The sequence below is a fragment of the Chiloscyllium punctatum genome, chromosome 7, assembly GCF_047496795.1.
Source record: "Chiloscyllium punctatum isolate Juve2018m chromosome 7, sChiPun1.3, whole genome shotgun sequence".
Classification (NCBI taxonomy): Eukaryota; Metazoa; Chordata; class Chondrichthyes; order Orectolobiformes; family Hemiscylliidae; genus Chiloscyllium; species Chiloscyllium punctatum.
Window position 1 is genome coordinate 89909735 of NC_092745.1, and position 22803 is coordinate 89932537.

The following is a 22803-nucleotide window of genomic DNA, read 5'->3' on the forward strand; positions in this document are numbered from 1 at the left end:
TTTTTTTTTTTTTTTTTTTTAACCCCCACACTACCACCTAAGTGCGGTAGTGCTTATTTTTTTCCCCAGCACCCATGGTGCGTGTGTGCAGGTGTGAGACACAGTGAAAGACACAAAGTGCACAAATCTTTATTCAATTTTCCACCACCAGGAAGATACGAAAAACACCCAAGTGGCCAGTGACAAGCACTGCCCTTCAAACCACAGGGCAATGCTGTGTGAGCAAAACAGTGAAGGGGAGGGTAGGGACTAAATCAAAATAGAGTTGGATGGGGAAATAATACACTCCACTCCCTGCGGCGCCCACCTCTCCCTGAACAACTCGAGGGTGTTGGTGGACACCGCGTGCTCCCTCTCCAAGAACACCCGGGCATGGACGTATCCCCTATTTATATTTTTTTTGTTTTTTTTTGTTTTTTTTTGTTTCTTTGTTTTTTTTTCCTTTAACCCCCACACTACCACCTAAGTGCGGTAGTGCTTATTTTTATCCCCTGCACCCATAGTGCGTGTGTGCAGGTGTGAGACACAGTGAAAGACACAAAGTGCACAAATCTTTATTCAATTTCCACCACCAGGAAGATAGGGAAAAACACCCGAGTGGCCAGTGACAAGCACTGCCCTTCAAACCACAGGGCAATGCTGTGTGATCAACTCCCCTGTTTATATTTTTTTTTTTTTCTTATTTTGACACCAATTTATTTTTTTTTTCTTTTTTTTTTTTCTTTTTTTTTTCTTCTTCTATCCCCACACTACCGCCTAAGTGCAGTAGTGCTTATTTTTTTCCCCAGCACCCATGGTGTGTGTGTGCAGGTGTGAGACACAGTGAAAGACACAAAGTGCACAAATCTTTATTCAATTTCCACCACCAGGAAGATAGGGAAAAACACCCGAGTGGCCAGTGACAAGCACTGCCCTTCAAACCACAGGGCAATGCTGTGTGATCAACTCCCCTGTTTATATTGGTCAACCAGGACTCCCTGAGTGGCCCAGGTTAACAACCTCAATCAAGGATCTTATAGTCAATAAGATCCACCTGGTTCTAATCACTACAGGAGACATACATGTACAGTGGAGGCAAAAGGAGTTGGGTAAGAAGTCTGTGTGTTCCTACTGCCAAAAGATGTTCTCAACAGAAGAAACAGTAGTGGTGTGGTAGACCACTGACCAGAGGCAGGCAGCCATTTTAATTTATTATGCACTGATTATCTGCCACCATCACACTACAATACTTAGGTTAGCTGCCATAACATAAGGATCAGATGTGGATCAGGTAGTACTTAAGAATTCAACGAACTTTTCTTACAGCTCCTGGTATATGTGATTATAAACACAGGCAACGTATGTATGGGCTCAAATTAAGTAATTCAGATGTAATGAAGCATGCTTCTCTCAGTGCAAGAGAATCAAGTTCAGTAAGATAGAGATATAATGTGCCATTCACACAATTGTTGCCACTGAAGATTTCTTCCTCACTCTGCATGCATGAGTGGCATATCATACATTGGTTTCTGTTCCTTTACAGTGTAGCTCTAAGATCAGCCATAAAATTACACAACCTAGGCTGTTTGCATATCTTATAAATTTTTATTGATATCCAAATATTTGTGATGGGATTTTTGACTACACTCTGTTTCTGTGTACATATGATAATTTTTTACTGGTGTATCTGCTCACTGTCTCTGTCTTTGAAGAGGAACATCTTGAGGCTGTCTTGTTCTCAGTACTGTGGGAGTGGTTTGAATCTCGTGAATGGTCACAATACTCATAGTCCTGCCACAGTTGGAACATTGGTATCTACCTGGAAGAATATTTTAGGAATCTAAGACAAATATGCATATTAGCACTACAATGTGATCATACCACTGTACAGAATTGATTATATGCTATGAGATAATATTTTGTAGGTTGTACCAAGGAGCGCAGTTGTTGGGCTAGGTGGGGACACATTTTTTAGAATCAGTAGAGGTGATATGTTGGCACTAGCTCCTGTATAAATTTTGGATTTTAAGTAATTTTGGGTAGGCTTAAATAGCTATAGCTCAGTGAAGACATCATTTGCTGACTCATCCATATCAAATGCTTGCCTTTCATTTATTATTAGTGGCTGTTGCTTCTTGTTTTTTATTAATACTGAGTGCTGGGTTTGTTCATTCTTTTCATTTACTTGGTTGACTCTTCTGTTCGATTTTTTCTTGTATTTTACTTTATTTTTCGGGGATGCAGCCTTTGTAAGAGGTTTTCCTGAGTGGCAATCTTAACATTTAAAAAATACAAGTCTGTTCTGGAAGATTTCAGTGACCAGGGAAATTCTGCATCAAATAACAAGTGATAACATGACACAACTGGCACTGAACTGAAAGAAGCAAACTGATGGAACCAACTGACCATAACACACAAGTTCTGTAAGTTAGAAAACCGCTTTTTCGAACTTAAAATAATATTTTTGAACAGGAAGCTGTGTAGTTAAACTGACAGTATTCTTCACCGAACAACTTTTGCTTTCAGTCTGTAAGAAACCTTTAGCTGTGGAAATTTAATTTAATAAGAGGTCTTTTAAATGCTGCATTTTAACTTTTATATCAGAAAACAAGCTGTAATTTCATATTTTACTTTAAAGAAGAAAAGATAGAAGGCTTCAAGCTTGAGAGGTCTGAACATTTAAGTAGACAGAAAGTAAGTCTTCCTCCCAGCTATTTAAATTGGAAATCAGTATTTATGTAAACTTATTGTAATTGTTCTGATTTTCAGTGAGGATTCTCGAATAAGCAGTTACTGGTGCTTACTAGTATTTTGCAACCATGACATGAAGTGGTGAGGTATATTGACAATCTGCTACTATCATACTGTGATACATTTTTTTAGTTCCCATAACATAAGGATGCGATGTAATCATCTTGAACTGAAGAGTTCAATGAATCTGGTGTTTACATTTGGATTTACAAATACAGGCACTTATGTGCCTGGGCTTAAGCTAAGCAATGTGGATGTGTTTTAGCATGCTTCCCTTAGAATATGTCATTCTATGAGAGAAGCAAGCTCATAGGGTGAAGACTGACACCTTTATTCCGTTGGGATATATGCTCTGATACAGTGATGATATCATGAACGTGTCTCTGTCAGATACATTGCACACTTCCTGCAAGACATAACACAGGTGGCCCATTACTGGTCTTGGGAGAGGTCCCCGCCACAGGCCTTTAAATGGGTCTCTGGGAGCTTTCCTTCGTGGTTGCTCCATGACTCATGGAGAGGCACCTGGTGATACAGGCCAGTCCTTGACTATAGTACCACTGCTGGAAGGTTCACCTTTCATTTGCTAATGTCTGTTTACCTGGTCCAAGGATGATAAATCAAAAAACTTGTCTGGAACTCTAAACAGCCTTAATATTGAGATACCCAATCTCCTTTCTGTAGCCTCGGCAGTGACCACTTTGATTGTTGGCATTGCAGTGGCCACCGACTTGCCAGTATTCTGATTTGGCTGGCAAGATAGCAGCAGAGTAAGATGCTTCAACTGGAGTTCCTCTGCTTGCCAGTCCCTTTTCCTTTTTCTTTCTTTTTTCCATCTTTGCTGCACTTTTTCTTTCCCCCTATTCCCCAACTTTTAACTTCTTAAATTACCTGATGTGGAAGGAATGGAAAACGGAGTCCCAGACTAGCCTGGCATGGAGACAGGTTGCAGACCAGGCCAGCATGGGAAGCAGGTTGTGGCTGGAGTGGGAGCAGCCCGAGCCTGGGCCGATCTGGGAGGTAAGTCCTGGAAACAAGTCGCAGCTGAGCTTAGAGTGGGGAGCAAAGCAAAACGTGGGTCAGGTCCTGGAAGTGAGTCACGGCCAGAGCCTCATAGCAGGGAGCATGGGTCAGCCAGGGGACGAGTCTTGGAGGCATGTCTGGGATATAGGCCAGTTTATGGAGGCAGCGAGGACTCGTATTTTGAAGCCCAGCAGGCACGAACTCAGTGCAAGAGGACTGTAACTTAAATACTTCAAATATATTTTTCATTATCATTCTGGAATTTTTAAATAACATATTTTTATTGAAAAATAGATTTTTTAATATTACAACAAATACAAAACAATACAATTCAAAACAATACAAAGAAAGAACACCAAAAAATACTTTAAAAACCCAAACTGCCCTCACGTACAAATGTATAAGTATATATATATTTTAAAAACTCCAACTAACTACTTAACTACATAAATAATAACTAACAATAAATTAATAAATAATAATAACACAGCTCAGCAAAACAAAACACTCTCGAATATCGCAGTTTTCCCTCTCTGGATATTGGACTCGTAAAGCACAATTGTTATGGCTATATAAAAGCCCTTATTTGTGGAGCAGTCAAATCTGTGTCCAGGTTGTCCGAAAAGGGCTGCCATGTCTTATTGGAATTCTCAGTTTTGTGGTGTACCATATTTGTCAGAAAATCCAAGGGGATATGCTCCACAACAATCTTACGCCAACCCTACAGGCCTGGGGGATTTTTGGACACCCAACCTAACAAGACATTCTTTCTTGTGCAGGAAGTGAGGATGTTGAAAAATTTTTCTTATACACATCTACAGGGAATACAATGGGTAGGCCTTCTCCACCCTTACACCCAAAATCCCCTCCATTGTACCTGACATAGCGCTCCAGTATGTTTGAAGCCTACCACAGGACCAGAGACAATGGGTAAGAGTGCCTACACTTGGAGCATGTTGAAGATACCCCTGGTTTAAACTTTGACAAATGATCTGGACCCAAGTGGACCCTATGGAGAATCTTCAACTGTAAAGCATGGGTCCTATTGCAAACTGATATCTTTCTTGTGTTTTCCCAAATATCTTCCCATGCCTCTGAGGAGACCTCAACACCTAGCTCTCTCTCCCACACCCTGCAAAGTTGATCGAAATCATCTGAGGGTCCGCGCCCTCCAATTGATGATATAAAGTGCTGACAGAAAGTGTATTCTTAGCACTGGGCACCCTCCTCTCTTTGTCGGATTTGTAGGGATCAGTCAAAACTGTAGTTTCTTTTAAATAAAATCTCTAACATGAAAAAAAACGAAAGAGGCCCCTGCTAGATAGCTCGTATTTCCGCACTAACTGATCAAAGGACATCATTATGTCTCCCTCAAATAAATTGCACATGCAAGACACACCCCTAGCTGCCCAATGTTTGAATCCTGAATCCATCATCCCTGACTGAAATCCCAGCATACCCACTATAGGTGTAAGAAAAGATGTTTTGCCAATATTGCCCTTCCTCTGCTGAATTGCCCTCCATGCTTTAACAGTATTGATAACAATTGGGTTGTGGCAATATTCCTTAACTGTCCTCATTTTGTCCATTCTGGACTTTTTGAACTCTGTATTCCCATGCTAGTCTATTTACTTTTTATTATTTCAATTCTGTGACTAGGTTCCCTGTACCAAAGTTGGCACCAAAAGGCAGCATTACAAACTTTTCACTGCACTCATTCGAGTGCACATGACAATAAACAGTATTCTAACCATGAGACTCAAGCGGATGGTGATTGTCATGTTAACTTCTTAAGCAACCAATCCTGATGATATCCTACCCATTGCACCACTGTCTCTCCACTTCAGCTCAATATCCATGCTTTGCTCTTGTGGTACGACCACTTAAGTATTGGAAAATTCTGCACAGTCAGCCAACCTTCAATCAAGTTCATTGATCAATTTGTTGAAGATCCACTAAGCGTGCATTTAGTAACAGTCTTCCTGGTGCAATGCTCCATCATTTAGTTGTACACCTAGTGTGTTCCATTATTTGCAGGTGGAGGGCATGAGAACAGCTTGGGTGGTTGATTTACATGTGTATGCTTGTAATGTTTCATCATAGAAACAAATGTTGAAACCAGTAAAGATTGGCTCCAGCATCATCCTTCACCACAGATTAGAACATTACAGAAAACTGCAAATTTACCAAAAAAGGTATTTCTTTTTAGAATTATGGACATTGAAAAAGATGAAGAGGAAATGTAATACCAGCAACTTAAGTATCCATTTCCAAGTTAGTAAAGCAAAAATTGAAATCTATTACTTAGAATAAGATATTTAGAGGAATGAAGGGAAAGTTTCATGCCTATGAATTCAGCAGGGCAGTGCATGATTCTCATAAACTAGTTGACGAAATCCTTAATCTGACAAACGTGATGAATACTCATGTTTACTGCCAGAAGCTATGTTCCCTCCAATCTCTCCAGCCACTCATCTGAGGTCTGTGTGGCAGTGGCTGGGGAAAGCAGAAGTGAATGTGTCTGCATTGTGTGTGGACCCTCAGTGTGGCTGCATAGCCACATAACTTATAAGGAATGTTGGCTAGAAGTGTACTATAGCCATTTGGCGAAATAAAGGCGAAATAAATAAGTACTTTTTATGCACACCTACAGCATGCCTATGTTTAGTTATGTCTTTGCATATATAGGCAAAGAGACATATACCTATCCATTGTCCCACTTCAAAGCTACTTTTTACAGTGGTAATTAGTATTGAGGCTGGTTGCATTCAGAAGAAGGACATTAATATTTACTTGATTGATTCTAGAGCCAGGAGGAATGAGCGTGTGCCTCTTGACCTGATATTTAAAGAATATCTATTGCTGACAGATCCCACTTCTGATCACCACCACTTCTGACTTCTATCCAATTGCAAATTCTCTTTAACTCCAGTCCTCCACCTGTTGTGTGTGTTTGAAAGTTTTAATAGTTGAGTGCAGTAAGCACTCGCCACTATAATGATGTTGGATAGACTTAATGAGAAAAAAAGAAGCTTTAGCAGGAAGCCTTGGGGCAACTGCCATCCTAACAGTCTTTGTGGTAATGTAGGTTGCACTCCTGCAGCCTGTAAATAGTTACAAAAAGCTTCAAACTGTTTACTTGACAAGACTCCTTTTGTTCGAATCGACCAAAAAAGGTGAGCATCCCAATCTTTGAGATTGCTTTCGGGTTAAACTAACCCACAAGCAACATAATGGCTATGATGGGTTCTTGCCACAACACTGTGAGCAATGGGGACAAACACCTATTTTGAAATGGTGCCAACTAGGAGAAATGATAAATTATATCTTCAAGAAAAAAACCCAGGATACCAATGCCGGTAACCAGATGACATTAACAGGGTTGACTACTGATGACAGCAAACCCCACAAACCTTGTATCAATGCTCAATAACACTTCAAGGATACTTAATAGAATGACACAATCCCTACCAAACCCCAGTCTCCAACCTGTGTAACTCCAAACTGTCTGCTACAGGATTCAAGCCGAATATTACCTCTGGCCCCAATTCCAGATGAGTATATGCGAGAGCTGCTGTATACTAGCAACAACCAATCGCGCCTTTCCTATTCACTGGCGGGTTGTTGTTTCTTGCTCATTCCATTATAATGAGGCAGAAGATCAGATATCAGTGTCACCTTGGAGCTCACTACTGGTTTTCCAAACTATCTCAGGCAATGTGCCTAAAACTAAATGTAGCCATACTTTTTGACATTGTATCAGCAGCAATTTTTGTATGTTGGGGGTAAACACTATTGCAAGCATTATAGATGTCATAGAGTCACACAGAACGGAAACAGATCCTTTGGTCCAACCAGTCCATGCCAAACATAATCTCATTTGAAACTAGTACCACCTGCCTGCACTTGGCCCATCTCCCTCCAAACATTTGTTATTTACGTACTTATCTAAATGTATTTTAAACATTGTAACTCTACCACTTCCACCACTTCCTCTGGAAGTTCATTCCACACACGAACCACTCTCTATGTAAAAAACGTTGCCCCTCGTGTCTTTTTTAAATCTTTCTTCTCTCACCTTAAAAATATGTCCCCTAGTCTTGAAATTCCCCACTCTAAGGAAAAGACACCTGCCATTCACCTTATCTATACCTGTGCAAGATCATTTCTCAATCTCCTATGCTCCATTGAAAAATGTCCCAGTCTATCCAGCCTCTCCTTTTAACTCAAACCCTCAATTTCCAGTAACATCCGGTGTGTGAGGCCTTGTACTTTAAAACTATTATGGATGTTTAGTAACATTTGTCAAATTTCTAATGTGATATATTCCTTCAGCTTTTTTTGTGTGTTCTGACAGTGGGAATTCAGTTTATACCAAAACTGCAGTAAATATCAGAAACCATCAATTAGCTTTCAGACTACTCTTAGGCAATGGAATCTGTAGTCTATCAGTATTTGCAAATTTATAGTGAAGCCTCAATCAGCTTACTAGCTCTTATTTTTGTTGAACCAGAAGTTACTTTCAATCTAAGTTACTGCTTTTCAATATTCTGTAGGGTACATGTATTTACAAAGCATTTCTTCCAGAAGCTGAAGATTAGGAGGAATACCATTATGTATTAAAGTGCAACCTGTCCAAGTCTGGGATCTATTGCTGCCAGCTGTGGTAACACCAAAGGACAGCTGCAACATTTGCAAAAAATATAAAGAAACCAAACAGGCAGTTGATAATATTTGGTATTGCATATGCTGCACTTACGTTTTAGAAGAATAATTGGTTGTAAAAGTATCAAATTCTCCCAAATAAGAATAACATCTAGAATATGTTAGGAAACCTAAATGTTGATACAAATTATGTTGCCAGGATTGCAGGGTTTTAGGGAGAGACTGTTATAGGCTGGGGCTATTTTCCCTGGAGCGTTAAAGGCTGAAGGGGTGACCTTATAGAAATTTGTAAAATCATGAGGGCATAAACAGGGTGAACTGCCAAGGTCTTTCCCCATGGTGAGGGAATCCAAAACTAGATGGCATAGGTTTAAGGTGAGAGAGGAAAAATTTAGAAGGGACCTAAACGGCAACTTTTTCACGCAGAGGGTGGTGCATAAATGGAATGAGCTGCTAGAGGAAGTGGTGGAGGCTGGGACAATTGCAACATTTAAAAGGCATCTGGATGGGTATATGAATCGGAAGGGTTTAAAGGGATATGACCCAGAAGCTGGCAAATGGGACTAGATTAATTTAGGATATCTGGTTGGTATGGACGAGTTGGACTGAAGGGTCTGTTTCCATACTGTACAGCTCTATGACTCTATGTGACTGAATTTCTCTTTATGATTTGGAGGTGCCAGTGTTGGACTGGGGTGTACAAAGTTAAAAATCACACAACGGAGATCCAAGATGGCGGCGACTCAGCAAGTCTGAGTCTATAATGCTCCTCCCAAGACCTAGGCAAAGTGGGCCACCCTCCTCCACCACACTCACCAAATCATTTAAAATAGTTTTTACTTAATGTAATTAGTGGTTCAGTACTAAATTTAAACAGTTCAGTCTCCTGTAAAAATGACTAGGGGGAAAGGAACCCGCAGCTCTCAGCAGGCAGGAGTCCCTCACCCACCCTCCCCAGCTGCAGCAGAGGTGTCCGCAGCCACCCCGGGGGACTTACCTACAGTGGCGAGCCTCACAGAAGTAATCTCCAAACTCGATGCGAGTCCCGAAGTCAATGGAATTCACGGCCGAGGCATCGAAGAAAATGAGTGCCGAGTTGGAGGGGCAGAGCTAAAGGCCGTGACCTCTGAGGCCATTGCAGAATCGGCCATGGATTGGGTCCAGACTCTCGAGCAGCAGGTCCGGACCTTAGAAAATCACATTGACAACCTCGAGAATCGAGGTCGTCGAAAAAATATTCATTTGATGGGCCTTCCTGAACGGGAAGAAGAAGGCCAGCTTACAAGGTTCCTTGAACAGTGGCTTCCACAGCTTTTAAATCTGGAGGCTGCATTAGGCCAGGTAAGGGTGGAATGGGCCTACCGGGTTGCAATACGCTCGAACCAGCGCCCTCGCTCGGTCCTGTTCCAGCTGCAGAGCTATAAGGTGAGGCAGATGCTCTTGGAAGCCTCCAGAAATCTTGGGAAAGATCCCCAAGCCATGACTTATAAAGGATCCAAGATTATGTTATTTCAGGACTTTTCCCCAGCTCTGGTCTGAAAGAGGAAGGTGTTTGATGAAGCGAAGAAGCGTTTAAGGGATTTAAACATTCAATACTCCTTGCTACCCAGCTATACCACGCTTCAGCCATGAAGGGTCCATGTATAACTTCGGATCACCGGAGAAGGCCAAGGAACTTTTGGACTCTCTTAATAAATCCCTTTTTTAGATTAGAATCAGTCTGAACATTGAGGCACAGGCAGCCTCACACAGGGCACCTCACACCTTCAATGCATTATCTGGGCCAACATGGCACCTGTTGTTAAAGTTCACTTGAGAATGTAACTTTAAGAAAGTTCTGGAATTTACATATGAAAGAACAGAAACCAACATGCCCATTCTAACAAATGAGAGACTTGACAAACAATCCAAGTCTTATTCAACATCTAATTTTAGTTACATCACACTGTAAACTTTTGCTATAAATTCTGTGTCCTACGATCTTATACTCTACAATCACCTGATGAAGGAGAAGACCTCCGAAAGCTAGTACTTCCAAATAAACCTGTTGGACTATAACCTGGTGTTGTGTGATTTTTAAATTTCTCTTAACTTAGTTGCAATATTCTAACGATAATTTGGCCTATTTTTTAATAACTTAATGTTCTGTCTGAGCTAACATACGGCTTATTCGCAGATATCTGCCAATATTGTCTTGAACCACCAGCTGGACTCATCGAGAATGCTCTTTAATTTTCCTCAGTACAGACATGACCAAAGCTTTACTCTGTAGCTCCACCTATGGCACAGAAGAGGTTAAGCAGCTACCATGTTAAGAATTGCAGCAATGGCTGCAGAGCCTCCAATTCCAAGGCAAAAGACATAAAAGTCGCAAGTGGGATAGACTTTGAGCCAATCTAGCAACATAAGACTAGGCATCCATGAGAAGCTGTAAGCCATCAACAGTAGCAGCAGAATCATGGCCCAGCAAATACCCCCACCCTAGCATTACTATCAAGCCAGGAGATGAACCTTGGTTCAACGGTGAGTGCAGGAGGGCACACCAGGAGTAGCACTAGGCACAACTAAAAATAAAGTGTCAGCTTAGTGAAATTACAAAACAAGACAACTTGCACACAAACTACATGCACACAGAAGAGCATGGGCAGTAAGTGATAGACAGAGAAAATAAATCCCATAACCAATGGATCACATCTAAGCTATGCAGTCCTGTCATATCTAGTCGTGAATGGTGGTATTCAATGGAACAGCTCACTGAAGGAGGAGGCTCCAGAAATATCCCCATCCTGAATGATGGAAGAGGCCAGCAAAAGACAAGGCTGAAGTATTTACACCAGTCTTGAGCCAGAGGTGCCAAGTGAATGAGCAATTCTAATCTCTTCTTGAAGTCCCCAGCATTATAAGTGCTAATCTTCAATCAATTTACTTTACTCTGTGTGATATCAAGAATTGGCTGAAAACACTGGGTACTGCTATGGGCCCTGACATGATTCCACTAATAGTACTGAAGACTTGTGCTCCAGAACTTGCAGCACCCCAAACCAAACTCTTCATGTACAAATAAAACACCAGCATCTACCTGAAATGTCCTGTATGGAAATGTCCTGTAAGGACAAATCCAACCTGAACAATTACTGTTACATCAGTCTACTCTTGATCATCAGTAAAGCCAATAAAACCACCATCACCAGTGCTATCAAGCAGCACCTGCTCAGTGACGCCCAGTTTTGGTTCCGCCAAGGATATACCTCTCATGATGTAATTACAGCCTTGGTTCAAATGTGAACAATAGAGTTGATTTCCTGAGGTAAGGTGAGAGTGACAGCCCTTGACGTTAAAATCCTATTTGGTAGAGAGGCAAAACTGGAGACAATTCTTCATTAGTTGGAGTCATACCTGACACAAAGGAAAATAATTGAAGTTGTTGGTATTTAAAACATCAGCTTCAGGGCAACTCTGCAGGAGTTCCTTAGGGCAGTGTCTAAGGCCCAACCATCTTCAACTGCTTCATGGATGATCTTCTTTGTATTGTTTGAGCAGAAATTGAGATGTGAGCTGATTATGACACAATGTTCAGCACCATTCATGACTCCTCAGATACTGAAGCTGTCCATGTCCAAATGCAGTAAAACCTGAACAATATCCAGGCTTGGGCTGAAAAGTGGCAAATAACATTCATGCCACACAAATCCAAGCTATGACCATTTCCCATATAAGACAATCTAACCGCTGTCCCTGGGCCTTTAATGGCAAGGTTATCAATGAATCCCCCATGATCAAAAATCCTGGAGATTACTATTGATCAGAAACTGCACTGGACTAGGGGAGTGGCTTAGACTGCTAGATAGAGTTTAACATGCATAAGTGTGAGGTTATGCATTTTGGTTGAAAAAATGGGAAGGCAACTTTTCTTCTAAATGGGGAGAGACTTTGGGGTGCTCAGTGCAGAGGGATCTGGGCATCCTCATTCATGAGTCACTGAAAACTCGCATACAGATACAGCAGATAATAAAGAAAGTGAATGGAATGTTGGCTTTTATAGCTAAAGGAATAGAATATAAAGGGAAGGAAGTATTGATGCAACTATACAAGACATGGGTGAGACCATACCTGGAGCATTGTGTGCAGATTTGGTCCCCTTATTTGAGAAAAGAACTGGTGCCATTGGAGGCACTTCAGAGGAGGTTCACTAGATTGATCCCAGAGATGAGGGGTTTGTTGTATGAAGAGAGATTGAACAGTTTAGATCGATACTTTCTGGAATTTAGAAGAATGAGGGGGGATCAAATTGAGGTATTCAAGATGTAAAAGATGTGGATGAAGTAGATGTGGAGTGGATGCTTCCTCTTGTGGGGCATTCCAGGACAAAAAGGGGTAGCAAATTTAAAACAGAGTTGAGGAGAAACTACTTCTCCCAAAAGGTTGTGAATCTATGGAATTCACTACCCCAAAGTGGTTTAAGAAGGGTGGTAAGGGCAAGCCAGGGAACTATAGACTAGTGAGTCTGACCTCGGTGGTGGGCAAGTTGTTGGAGGGAATCCTGAGGGACAGGATGTACATGTATTTGGAAAGGCAAGGACTGATTAGGGATATTCAACATGGCTTTGTGCGTGGGAAATCATGTCTCACAAACTTGATTGAGTTTTTTGAAGAAGTAACAAAGAGGATTGATGAGGGCAGAGCGGTAGGTGTGATCTATGTGGACTTCAGTAAGGCGTTCAACAAGGTTCTCCATGGGAGACTGATTAGCAAGGTAAGATCTCATGGAATACAGGGAGAACTAGCCATTTGGATACAGAACCCGCTCAAAGGTAGAAGACAGAGGGCGGTGGTGGAGGTTTGTTTTTCAGACTGGAGGCCTGTGACCAGTGGAATGCCACAAGGATCGGTGCTGGGTCCTCTACTTTTTGTCATTTACATAAATGATTTGGATGCGAGCATTAGAGGTACAGTTAGTAAGTTTGCAGATGACACCAAAATTGGAGGTGTAGTGGACAGCGAAGAGGGTTACCTCAGATTACAACAGGATCTTGATTAGATGGGCTAATGGGCTGAGAAGTGGCAGATGGAGTTTAATTCAGATAAATGTGAGGTGCTGCATTTTGGGAAAGCAAATCTTAGCAGGACTTATACACTTAATAGTAAGGTCCTAGGGAGTGTTGCTGAACAAAGAGACCTTGGAGTTCAGGTTCATAGCTCCTTGAAAGTGGAGTCGCAGGTAGATAGGGTGGTGAAGAGGCATTTGGTATGCTTCCTTTTATTGGTCAGAGTATTGAGTACAGGAGTTGGGAGGTCATGTTGCAGCTGTACAGGACATTGGTTAGGCCACTGTTGGAATATTGCGTTCAATTCTGTTCTCCTTTCCATTGGAAAAATGTTGTGGAACTTGAAAGGGTTCAGAAAATATTTACAAGGATGTTGCCAGGGTTGGAGGATTTGAGCTATTGGGAGAGGCTGAACAGGCTAAGGCTGTTTTCCCTGGAGCGTCGGAGGCTGAGGGGTGACCTTATAGAGGTGTACAAAATTATGAGGGGCATGGATAGGGTGAATAGGCAAAGTCTTTTCCCTGGGGTGGGAGCCCAGAACTAGAGGGCATAGGTTTATGGTGAGAGGGGAAGATATAAAAGAGACCTACGGGGCAACGTTTTCACGCAGAGGGCGGTACGTTTATGGAAAGAGCTGCCAGAGGATGTGGTGGAGGCTGGTACAATTGCAACATTTAAGAGGCATTTGGATGAATATATGAATAGTAAGGGTTTGGAGGGATATGGGCCGGGTGCTGGCAGCTTGGACTAGATTGGGTTGGGATATCTGGTTGGCATGGACGGGTTGGACTGAAGGGTCTGTTTCCATGCTGTAGATCTCTATGACTCTATGACTAAATTTAAGGAGGAGTTAGACAGATTTTTAGTGGTAATAAGTTGAAGGGTTAGGGGGAGAAGACAGGAAAATGGGGGTGAGAAGCACATTAGCCATACTCGATGGGCTGAATAGTCTAATTCTTCTTTGATATTTTATGAATTTGTGGACTAACTGTATCAATACAGTGGCTACAAAAGCAGATCAAAGGCGAGGAATACAGCATTGAATAACTCACTTCTTGACTCCCCAAAACCAGTGCACCATCTACAAGATGCAAGTCAGGTATGTCTTGGAATACTGCCCACTTGCCTGGATGAATGCAGCTCCAAAAGCATTCAAGAAGCTTGACACCATTCAGGACAAAGCAGCCCACTTGATTGGCATCACATTCACAACCTTTATGACACTCTGCCGAAGCTCAGTAGCAGCAATGTATATCCTATTTACAAGATGCACTGCAGGAATTTGCCAAAGATCCTTAGATAGCACCTTCTAAATCCACTACCATCTTGAAAGGCTGGGACAGCAGATACATGGGAACACTACCATCTGCAAGTTGCCTTTCAAGCAAAACACCATTCTGAGTTGGGAATATATCACTATTCCTTTAGTGCAGTGGGTAAAAATTGTAGAATTCCCTCCCTAACAGCATTGAGGATCTACCTACTGTCACGTGGATTGCAACGGCTCAAGAAGGTAGTCAATCACCTTCTCAAAAGCATTTAGATATGGGCAATAAATGCTGGCTCAGCCAGCGATATCCACATCCCATGCGTGAATAAAAGAAAAATGGTATCCACATTGTTTAAAGGGATAGTTATCCAAATTGCAGCTGAAGTACTGTACTTTTGACCTTTCCCATAACAGAGTGGATGGAAACAGTCGGCTGGTTTTGGAGGTTTTCTGATCAGTTGATGCATCCATTCAGGTAAGGCAGAACATGTAATCACCTGTACATAGTAAGTCTTAAGAGGCATGCAGTTGTAATTGCAGTGCCTCTGTTTATGGAAGATGACCAACAAATCAAGCAGAGTGTGCAGAGAATGAAGGCTCTGGAAAGAAATTGGAGGAGGAGAAGGAAGGTTCTCTGTAAAAACCCTATGCATCACAGGTTTTCAAAAAGCACTTCTTGTAACTTGACTTCAACTCGGAGCAATGTCTTTGGTGGCTCAGGTTCAAAAAGTGGGTGGTCACAGATCTGCATCATTTCCTTCAAGAGCACTTGTAGCTTCCCATCACGGGGAGGACAGTTCTGCCAGTGGACATAAAGTTGCTGTTATGCCAAACTTCTCCATGGCCAGGGAATTCTAAGTGGTGGCAGATGCCATTATGAATACCCCATCCACCTGGACACCCCGTGCTGGCCTCTTACCTGCCCTCGATCTCTTCATAGCCAACTGCCGCCGCGACATTAACCGCCTCAACTTCTCCACCCCTCTCACCCACTCCAACCTCTCACCCTTGGAACGTGCAGCCCTCCACTCCCTCTGTTCCAACCCCAACCTCACTATCAAACCAGCAGACAAGGGAGGCGCGGTAGTAGTTTGGCACACCGACCTTTACACCGCTGAAGCTAAACGCCAGCTCGCAGACACCTCCTCCTACTGCCCCCTTGACCGTGACCCCACCTCCCACCACCAAACCATCATCTCCCAGACCATCCAGAACATCATCACCTCAGGGGATCTCCCATCCACCACCTCCAACCTCATAGTCCCACAACCCCATACCGCCCGTTTCTACCTCCTGCCCAAAATCCACAAACCTGACTGCCCCGGCCGACCCATTGTCTCAGCCTGCTCCTGCCCCACCGAACTCATCTCTGCATACCTCAACACGGTCCTGTCACCCTTAGTCCAAGAACTCCCCACCTATGTTTGGGACACCACCCACGCCCTCCACTTCCTCCATGATTTTCGCTTCCCCAGTCCCCAAAGCCTTATCTTCACCATGGACATCCAGTCCCTGTACACCTCCATCCCCCATCATGACGGACTTAAAGCTCTCCGCTTCTTCCTTTCCCGCCGTACCAACCAGTACCCTTCCACTGACACCCTCCTTTGACTGACTGAACTGGTCCTCACCCTGAACAACTTCTCTTTCCAATCCTCCCACTTCCTCCAAACCAAAAGAGTAGCTATGCCTGCCTCTTCGTAGGATATGTGGAACAGTCCATCTTCCGCAGCTACACTGGCCCCACCCCCCCCACCTTTTCCTCCGCTACATCGATGACTGTATCGGCGCTGCCTCATGCTCCCACGAGGAGGTTGAACAGTTCATCCACTTTACCAACACTTTCCACCCCAATCTCAAATTCACCTGGACCGTCTCAGACTCCTCCCTCCCCTTCCTAGACCTTTCCATTTCCATCTTGGGTGACCAAATCGACACGGACATTTACTATAAACCGACCGACTCCCACAGCTACCTAGACTACACCTCCTCCCACCCTGCCCCCTGTAAAAACGCCATCCCATATTCCCAATTCCTTCATCTCTGCCGCATCTGCTCCCAGGAGGACCAGTTCCAAAACCGTACCACCCAGATGGCAATTTCCCCCCAGACGTAGTCGACGATGCCCTTCACCGCATCTCTTCCGCTTCCTGCTCCTCCACCCTTGAGCCCCGCCCCTCCAACCACCACCAGGACAGAACTCCACTGGTCCTCACCTTCCACCCACCAACCCCCATGTCCAGCGTATCATCCGCCGTCATTTCCACCACCTCCATACGGATCCCACCACCAGGGACATATTTCCTGCCCCTCCCCTATCAGTTGTTCCGAAAAGACCACTCCCTCCGTGACTCCCTCGTCAGGTCCACACCCTCCACCAACCCAACCTCCACTCCCGGCACCTTCCCCTGCAACCACAAGAAATGCAAAACTTGCGCCCACATCTCCCCCCTTACTTCCCTCCAAGGCCCCAAGGGACACTTCCATATCCAACGCAAATTCACCTGCACCTCCACACACATCTATTGCATCCGCTGCACCTGATGTGGCCTCCTCTATATTGGGGAGACAGGCCGCCTACTTGCGGAACGTTTCAGAGAACACCTCTGGGACACCCGGACCAACCAACCCAACCACCCTGTAGCCCAACACTTCAACTCCCCCTCCCACTCCACCAAGGACATGCAGGTCCTTGGACTCCTCCATCGCCGGACCATGGCAACACGACGGTTGGAGGAAGAGCACCTCATCTTCCGCCTGGGAACCCTCTAACCACAAGGGATGAACTCAGATTTCTCCAGTTTCCTCATTTCCCCTCCCCTCACCTTGTCTCAGTCAAATCCCTCGAACTCAGCACCGCCTTCCTAACCTGCAATCTTCTTCCTGACCTCTCCGCCCCCACCCCACTCCGGCCTATCACCCTCACCTTGACCTCCCTCCACCTATTGCACTCTCAACGCCCCTCCCCCAAGTCCCTCCTCCCTACCTTTTATCTTAGCCTGCTGGACACACTTTCCTCATTCCTGAAGAAGGGCTGATGCCCGAAACATCGATTCGCCTGTTCCTTGGATGCTGCCTGACCTGCTGCGCTTTTCCAGCAACACATTTTCAGCTCTGATCTCCAGCATCTGCAGTCCTCACTTTCTCCTCCATTATGAATATCTCCTTGTATATCGCTAATTGCCATACTTGGGATGTGGTGAGTATGAAGAGAAATTATTTCATCAAGTTCTTTTTGTGCAGAGGGAAGCAGGACGAATAGGCACATTGATTTTCTGGGATTGTAGGACCAAACGCCAACTCGAGGACACCTCTTCCTACTGCCCCCTCGACCATGACCCCACCCCCCATCACCAAACCATCATCTCCCAGACCATACAGAACCTCATCACCTCAGGAGATCTCCCACCCACAGCTTCCAACCTCATAGTCCGGGAACCCCACACTGCCCGGTTCTACCTCCTTCCCAAGATCCACAAGCCTGACCACCCTGGCCGACCCATTGTCTCAGCATGCTCCTGCTCCACTGAACTCATCTCTACCTACCTCGACACTGTCCTATCCCCCCTAGTCCAGAAACTCCCCACATACGTTCGAGACACCACCCACGCCCTCCACCTTTTCCAAGACTTCCGTTTCCCCGGCCCCCAACGCCTCATCTTCACCATGGATATCCAATCCCTCTACACCTCCAACCACCATGACCAGGGCCTCCAAGCCCTCTGTTTCTTCCTCTCCAGACGTCCCCAACAGTACCCTTCCACTGACACTCTCATTCGTTTGGCCGAACTGGTCCTCACCCTTAACAATTTCTCCTTTGAATCCTCCCACTTCCTCTAGACCAAAGGGGTAGCCATGGGCACACGTATGGACCCCAGCTATGCCTGTCTCTTTGTTGGCTATGTAGAACAGTTGATCTTCCGTAATTACACCGGCACCACTCCCCACCTCTTCCTCCGCTACATTGATGACTGCATTGGCGCCACTTCGTGCTCCCGCGAGGAGGTTGAGCAATTCATCAACTTCACCAACACATTCCACCCTGACCTTAAATTTACCTGGACCATCTCTGACACCTCGCTCCCCTTCCTGGACCTCTCCATCTCCATTAATGACGACCGACTTGACACTGACATTTTTTACAAACCCACCAATTCCCACAGCTACCTGGATTACACCTCTTCCCACCCTATCTCTTGCAAAAATGCCATCCCGTATTCCCAATTTCTCCGCCTCCGCCGTATCTGCTCCCAGGAGGACCAGTTCCACCATAGAACACACCAGATGGCCTCCTTCTTTAGATACCGCAATTTCCCTTCCCACGTGGTTAAAGATGCCCTCCAACGCATCTCGTCCACATCCCGCACCTCTGCCCTCAGACCCCACCCCTCCAACCGTAACAAGGACAGAACGCCCCTAGTGCTCACCTTCCACCCTACAAACCTTCGCATCAACCAAATCATCCACCGACATTTCCGCCACCTCCAAAACGACCCCACCACCAGGGATATATTTCCCTCCCCACCCCTTTCTGCCTTCCGCAAAGACCGTTCCCTCCGTGACTACCTGGTCAGGTCCACACCCCACTACGACCCACCCTCCCATTCTGGCACTTTCCCCTGCCACCGCAGGAACTGTAAAACCTGTGCCCACACCTCCTCCCTGACCTCTATCCAAGGCCCTAAAGGAGCCTTCCACATCCATCAAAGTTTTACCTGCACATCCACTAATATAATTTATTGTATCCGTTGCTCCCGATGTGGTCTCCTCTACATTGGGGAGACTGGGCGCCTCCTAACAGAGCGCTTTAGGGAACATCTCCGAGACACCCGCACCAATCAACCAAACCGCCCCGTGGCCCAACATTTCAACTCCCCCTCCCACTCTGCTGAGGACATGGAGGTCCTGGGCCTCCTTCACCGCCGCTCCCTCACCACCAGACGCCTGGAGGAAGAACGCCTCATCTTCCGCCCCGGAACACTTCAACCCCAGGGCATCAAGGTGGACTTCAACAGCTTCCTCATTTCCCCTTCCCCCACCTCATCCTAGTTTCAAACTTCCAGCTCAGCACTGTCTCCTTGACGTGTCCGGACTTGTCCGACCTGCCTATCTCCTTTTCCACCTATCCACTCCACCCTCTCCTCCTTGACCTATCACCTACATCTCCTCCCCCACTCACCCATTGTTCTCTATGCTACTCTCTCCTCACCCCCACCCTCCTCTAGCTTATCTCTCCACGCTTCAGGCTCACTGCCTTTATTCCTGATGAAGGGCTTTTGCCCGAAACGTCGATTTCGCTGCTCGTTGGATGCTGCCTGAACTGCTGTGCTCTTCCAGCACCACTAATCCAGTATTTGCTCATCAAGTGCATGTCTATGTTTCTACGAACCTCACATGTCAACAGGGCAAGGTACACAAACTGCCACGGCTAACATTGCAATGTGCATTTGGCGCATAATGCTGCATAAATTATGATGTTGACAGTGTGTACTCAGACATAGCCACCGTGATCCATCTGTGCATGTGCACTTTCACCTGTGATATCATGCTAGCATATCACGACTGATTGACCTTTTCATGGTCTGAGCTTCAGTTTTGAATTTTAGTTAATCTAAGCAGGTTTAACTGGACTGAGATTTTTCAAACTTGCAATATTCAGAACCAAAAGCTTTGCAACACATTTTCACATGTGAAGACTCAAACCTCTGAACTGAGGGTATCTCATGTGTATTAGTAGAGATGAAAATTGAAGTCACAGAAGGAATGTATTTATTGAGAAGTATGGAAAACAAGACAATTTAGGAGACTCCTGGGTTAAGCAAGAAGATTACTAATTTTTCAAAGCTGCATAGCAATGCTTAGCTAGTAGTGGCATTGTTTATGCCACGAAGGCCTGCCATATCAGTGAGGCTACAATGTCTTCATGATGTGGCCTTTTGCTGATCCCACCACTTTTGGGTATCCAAGAAGAATTAGACTGTGGCTTGTCGAGACAAGAGCTATCTCCTGTATACATTTAAAAAATCGTCACTTTCCACCAAGTTGACAATAAATACAGACAGTCTATCCAATACGAGGAGGTATAGTTAGTAAGTTTGCAGATGACACCGAAATTGGTAGTGGACAATGAAGAAGGTTACTTCAGATTAGAATGGGATCTTGATCAAATGGACTAATGGGCTGAGGGGTGGCAGATGGAGTTTAATTCAGATAAATGTGGGTTCTGCATTTTAGAAAGGCAAATCAGGGCAGGACTGAAACACTTAACGGTAAGTTCCTGGTGAGTGTTGCTGAACAAAGAGACCTTGGAGTGCAGGTTCATAGCTCCTTGAAAGTGGAGTCTCAGGCAGATAGGATGGTGAAGAAGACATTTAGTATAGTCTCCTTTATTGGTTCAGAGCATTGTGTATAGGAGTTGCAGCTGTACAAGACATTGGTTAGGCCACTTTAGGAATACTGTGTGCAATTCTGGTCTCCCCCCTGTTGGAAGGATGTTGTGAAACTTGAAAGGGTTCAGAAAAGATTTACAAGGATGTTGCCAGGGTTGGAGGGTTTGAGCTATAGGGAGAGGCTGAATAGGCAAGAACTATTTTCCCTGGAGCATTGGAGGCTGAAGGGTGACCTTATAGAGGTTTATAAAATCAAGAGGGTCATGGATAGGGTAAATAGATAAGGTCTTTTCCCTGGATTGGCGGAATCCAGAACTAGAGGGCGTAGGTTTAGGGTGGGAGGGGAAAGACTTAAAAGGGACCTAAGGGGCAACTTTTTCACGCAAAAGGTAATGAATGTATGGAATGAGCTGCCAGAGGAAGTGGTGGAGGATGGTACAATTACAGCATTTAAAAGGCATCTGGATGGGTATATGAATAGGAAGGGTTTAGAGGGATAAGGGCCATGTGCTGGCATATGGGACTAGATTAATTTAGGATATCTGGTTGGCATGGATGAGTTGGACCAAGGGTCTGTTTCCGTGCTGCATATCACTATGACTATGACTCCTCTTTATCTGCTTCTAGTCACTGAATTTCCCCCTTTTTTTACTATGGGCTGGGTAATATTTTCTTCCTTATGTCATAATGATAATTTGTATTAAAGCTGTTGTAAGATAAATAATGCCAATAGTGGCATTATTAGCTGGGCTGTGATTGCAAATTAGTTTTGTTAAGTAGTGGCACAACTGTCATGGTGTTCATTATAAATTGCAGCATCATAAGGCACTGCCCCCTTTGATACATTTAGGCATGCATACTTCTGCTCATAGATTCTGGAATAGCAGTATATTTAGAGAGTGTACAGAGTTTCTGGTGAAACCTGACCTATCTAGTGACCAACTTTCAACTCCAGTATTAGTATTTAGTAAAGGTGAGCTACTGGAGCTAAATGGGAATAAAGAGAGTACTACAACCATTAGAGCATCAGATATAGGAGCAGAATTATGCTATTCTGCTCCACCATTCAATCATGACTGATACATTTCTTAACCCCATTCTCTTGCCTACACCCTGTAACCTTTGATCCCCTTAGTAATGAAGACCCTATCTATCGCCATCTTAAATAAACTCAATGACTTGATCTGCACAGTCTCTGTGACAATGAGTTCCACAGATTAACCACCCTCTGGCTGAAGAAACTCCTCTTCATCTTAGTTCCAAAGGATCATCCATTCACTTTGAGGCTAGGCCCTCAGGCCCTAGTCTCCCCTACTAGCGGAAACATCTTCTCCATATCCACCCTATCCTGGCTGCTCAGTATTCTGTCAATTTCAATGAGATTCTCCTCTCAACTTTTTATTATCCATTGAGAACAGACCCAGAGTCCTCATGACAAGCTTTTCATCCTAGGGTCATTCTTGTAAATCCCATCGAAACCTCTTCCAACACCGGTATAGGGAGCCCAAAACTGTTCACGATATTCCAAATGCAGTCTTACTAAAGCCTCATATAACCTCAGCAGTACATCTCTGTTTCTGTATTCTAGCCCTCTCAAGAGACTTTGCCTTCCTAAATGCCAACTGAACCTGCGTGTTGACCTGTAAAGAATCCTGAACTCTGACTCCTTAGTACCTTTTTG

General features: G+C 44.3%; 1 protein-coding gene across 1 annotated transcript in view; it reads left to right on the forward strand.

The window, feature by feature from the left end:
• The window catches only part of LOC140479905 (uncharacterized), a 37609-nt gene extending 27168 nt beyond the window's left edge, over nucleotides 1–10441 (forward strand). Inside the window, exons 3-4 of the mRNA XM_072574272.1 lie at nucleotides 2224–2402; nucleotides 9321–10441. Coding sequence (XP_072430373.1) covers nucleotides 2371–2402; nucleotides 9321–9957 — 669 coding nt within the window. The 5' untranslated portion in view covers nucleotides 2224–2370 and the 3' untranslated portion in view covers nucleotides 9958–10441. The remainder of the gene's footprint in view (nucleotides 1–2223; nucleotides 2403–9320) is intronic.
• The last annotated feature ends 12362 nt before the right edge of the window (nucleotides 10442–22803 follow it).